Genomic DNA, 3,544 nt, shown 5'->3' with positions numbered 1-3,544 from the left:
GTTATCATTAAATTACATGGGGGTTGGCACTCGGCCAGAGGCTGCCACGTCTGTTATAGCTACAGACAATGGTAAATGCAGCATCTCCTGCGCTTCGTAGTTAAATTGTCCCTTTAAAGTGTAAATGGATTCTACTCTTAAAAGACAAACAAAAACAAAAGAAAAAGAAATGTCAAAATAAACAACTCTCATGCACAAAGGCGGATGCAGTGCTGGGAGATAATGAGATATATATGTCGCCTTGATGAAAGAAAAATGTTTACATGTCATTTCTTTTCTACTGTCTCCTTCATTTATCTTCTTTTAAACCAAGGGTCAAATGTACGGCTCGCGGCCTGGACATGTTAGGCGAGGAGGCTTGATCCGGACCACAAGATGATTTTATGAAGCACTGAAAACATCATCCCAAGCTGCTGTCAGCCGCAACTCACCTTGTGATAGATAACTGACTCAGTTCTCTTGCGCAGGCTCTTACTCACTCACGTTAGTGCATTTCATTTTGTGAATGATACCCAGTGTCCACAATGAGGCACTAAAACACCATTTTATTCTGTTGTAAATTGTACAATTGTACTTTTTGGAGGGGGTGGGGGGAATCGGAGAAATTTTTCATTTGTTTCATGCAATTTTAAGAAAAAATCAATATTGTGATACAAAAGGCAGCTTCTGTTTTACCTTTATCTTTTGTTTGTTTAAATTGACTTTATATAGTTGATTGCTGCTATTTGGGGGCTAATTTGGACCAGGCCAGTGTGCAGAGAAAACAAATCTACAAATAATTACCATTACCGAATTTTCCGCACTATAAGGCGCACCTAAAAGCCTTACATTTGTTTTTAAAAGCTGATGGTGCACCATATAATCAGGTGCGCCTTATATATATGGATCAATATTGAGAATTCGTTGATGGGGAATGAACTGATGAAGTTAGTTATTATTGGAGTTATTATTGTTATTACTTTGAGTATTACTATATTGTGATTGAAATTTTTTGAAAATATGTCATTAGTTGGGGGCGTGCCTTACAATCCGGTTCACCTTATATATGGAAAAAGTTTTAGAATATGTAATTAATTGAGGGTGCACCTTATAATCCAGTGCGCCTTATATTGCGGAAAATACGGTACTTGTTTTATTTTTTGGCGGCCATCATATATTGATGAATAAGTAGCTTGTGGTGTTGACAACACTTTAAGTCACTGCTTTACAGCAGAGCCTACCCGAAGTATTGCTATAACACTCACGCGCTCAGTATAATGTGGAGTCTGAACTAGTCAAATAGCCTGTGAATATTCGGTCAGGTGCAAACACCAATAAAGACACTTTTGCTTAAAACTAAACCATTGTTCGCTATTCAAAACCGGTGGAGTCACGGCATTATGAGGGCAACAGCAACAACTCTTCCTAGTTCCTAAGAGTTTGGCGACTGTGAGTGAGATAAAAAGACTAACATGTCTTTTTAGCCGTCATAACACATTTAAGAGATCACTTGGTATCAGGAAGAAAGGTAAGCAGGGTTATTAAACACATTTCTTATGCTTTATTTGAAGTCGTGTCAGACTTCGATGAGTGTAATGATTACGATGTGAAAAATAATAATTGTGCTGCTAATTCACTTACCATATTTAGCCATTTCAAGGGGTTGAAAAAGCCTGATTATGACCTCTCTGACAATATTGACGTATAAAATTCTACAAACTGTAAGCATACCTTACAACATTTGGATGCTTCAGCTCCTGAAGCAAGGAGACCTCTCTTATTGCAGTGCTGGGAACCCCTTCCTCCTCACTCTCCAAACGGATCTTCTTCATAGCCACAATTTTACCTGTGGCCTTGTGCTTCCCTCTGTACACCACCCCATAGGTGCCTGCAAGAACAGTTTGATTAAAGAACCAAAAATTCACTGAAGTATAAGGTTAGGTTTGATTTGAGTGAATCTGATGTGCCTGGGGGCCCAATTTGAGGCCTTAATAGATAGCCACGTGTATATTTTCATGAGTGTATGTGTGCATACTTTCGTGTAATACAAAAAAAAAAAAACATCAACAAACAACAATAACTATCATGTATGAATCCGAATTTTGCTTAAGGTTGAAATCAATGAAACATTTCTACCAACCTTCTCCGATTTTCTCGATTCTCAAGTAATCGTCCATTGCTGCCTGGGGGAAAAAAAGTGTGGTCAGATCTGGAAAAGCACTTCATGGTGGTTATAAATTGATCTTAGCTTGTCAAGACCCGCACTTTAATTGAAAATATAATTATAAAATGCATTCAACAAATACTGTTGTAATACACGGTAACACATCGGTCCTAGAATTTAATCTGCGTGGTTAAACGGGCATTCAACACATTACTCCAAGCGTTTAAAGAAAAATACAATCCTGTAGTTATTCGTTGTATCAACATGTAATCGATCAGCAAAACACATAAATTTTTCTGTCAGTTTCCGTATTTTTTCCCCACAGCTCCCATTACACTCCTTTACGAACCGCAGCGACATCGATTCCCGTTCAAATGCACATTTCTACGAAATTGTAACACACAGAGTTACTTACTAAGATTGCAATTAAACATGGAGAGTCATTACCGGAGTGATATGCCTCACCTTTTGTCGCGTATAACGTTGATTCCAATAGAGGACTGTCTTCAGGGGACTTTAGCTTGCTTTCTGCTCACTGATTCGAATTAGACGCGATGCTTTGTGTAGTTTCAAAATATACCAATGAAGTTACGCGACGTATTTCAAAACAGCCTATCAAAACCGGGTGCCGGTCACGTGACCTGTGCTATGCCAGCAAAATGTTCGTTAAGAAACAATTTATAGTGCGGAGTTCCTTTCCGATGTTTTGTTCATGTCTGTAACTTATTTTCAGCGTGTTGTGTACTACATACATAAGTTGGAAAGGGAATTTTAATTAATGAAAGATCGTATTTTTTGGGGGAGGGTGATATTACTTCAGTAGGTTGACGACATTCATGCAGAACAAATAAAGGACACAGAACAAGCCCACAATCCGCTTTATGCGAAAGATCACGTGAACAAACCTAGAATTTTCCCGAACTTGTTGGGAGAAAACAGACAAACATTATTGTCAAGTCTGACAAAACACACTTGTGTGTACTCTACATGTAGAAAATTAGTCTGATAAAAGTTTATCCCAACAGACCCATTGGGCTAGAGAGGACACGCGGTTCAGGACTCATGAATGAAAGAAACTCATAAACCATACAGTTTCAGCAACCGACTCGGGGTAATTGAGCAACAAGGATGAGAGGAAAACGCCTTGCGACACAGTGACGTCACACAGAGGACGTGCTTCTGTTAAATTTCAGGAGTAAATTATCTTGAGAAGGGGAAGAATTTTTTTTTAATTCCCTTCACCAGCAGTTCGGTTATTATTTGTTAAAAGCTCACTGTGGCAATCCTTTTCATTAAATACATTGTCTAAATATAGAGGAAGTGAAGTGAATGAATGAATGAAAAGCTCCGTACTTTTTCTAGTTCCGTGTTTGCGCTTCCGGTGACACAGTTGCGTGTATT

At 38.5% G+C, this 3,544-nt stretch overlaps 1 protein-coding gene across 1 annotated transcript in view; it reads right to left on the bottom strand.

Annotated features, from left to right (window-relative positions):
• The window catches only part of cdk1 (cyclin dependent kinase 1), a 21,849-nt gene extending 19,114 nt beyond the window's left edge, over positions 1 to 2,735 (bottom strand). Inside the window, exons 1-3 of the mRNA XM_088421084.1 lie at positions 2,609 to 2,735; positions 2,120 to 2,162; positions 1,711 to 1,867 (exon numbers count right to left, since the gene is read on the bottom strand). Of these exons, the coding sequence (XP_088277210.1) occupies positions 1,711 to 1,867; positions 2,120 to 2,156 (194 nt within the window). The 5' untranslated portion in view covers positions 2,157 to 2,162; positions 2,609 to 2,735. The remainder of the gene's footprint in view (positions 1 to 1,710; positions 1,868 to 2,119; positions 2,163 to 2,608) is intronic.
• Positions 2,736 to 3,544: the final 809 nt, after the last annotated feature.

The sequence above is a fragment of the Hippichthys cyanospilos genome, chromosome 8 (genome assembly GCF_059441005.1).
Source record: "Hippichthys cyanospilos isolate Australia breed blue-spotted pipefish chromosome 8, RoL_Hcya_1.0, whole genome shotgun sequence".
NCBI classification, from domain to species: domain Eukaryota; kingdom Metazoa; phylum Chordata; class Actinopteri; order Syngnathiformes; family Syngnathidae; genus Hippichthys; species Hippichthys cyanospilos.
The sequence above is the reverse complement of the archived record's forward strand: the minus strand, read 5'-3'. Positions and strand labels throughout refer to the sequence as shown.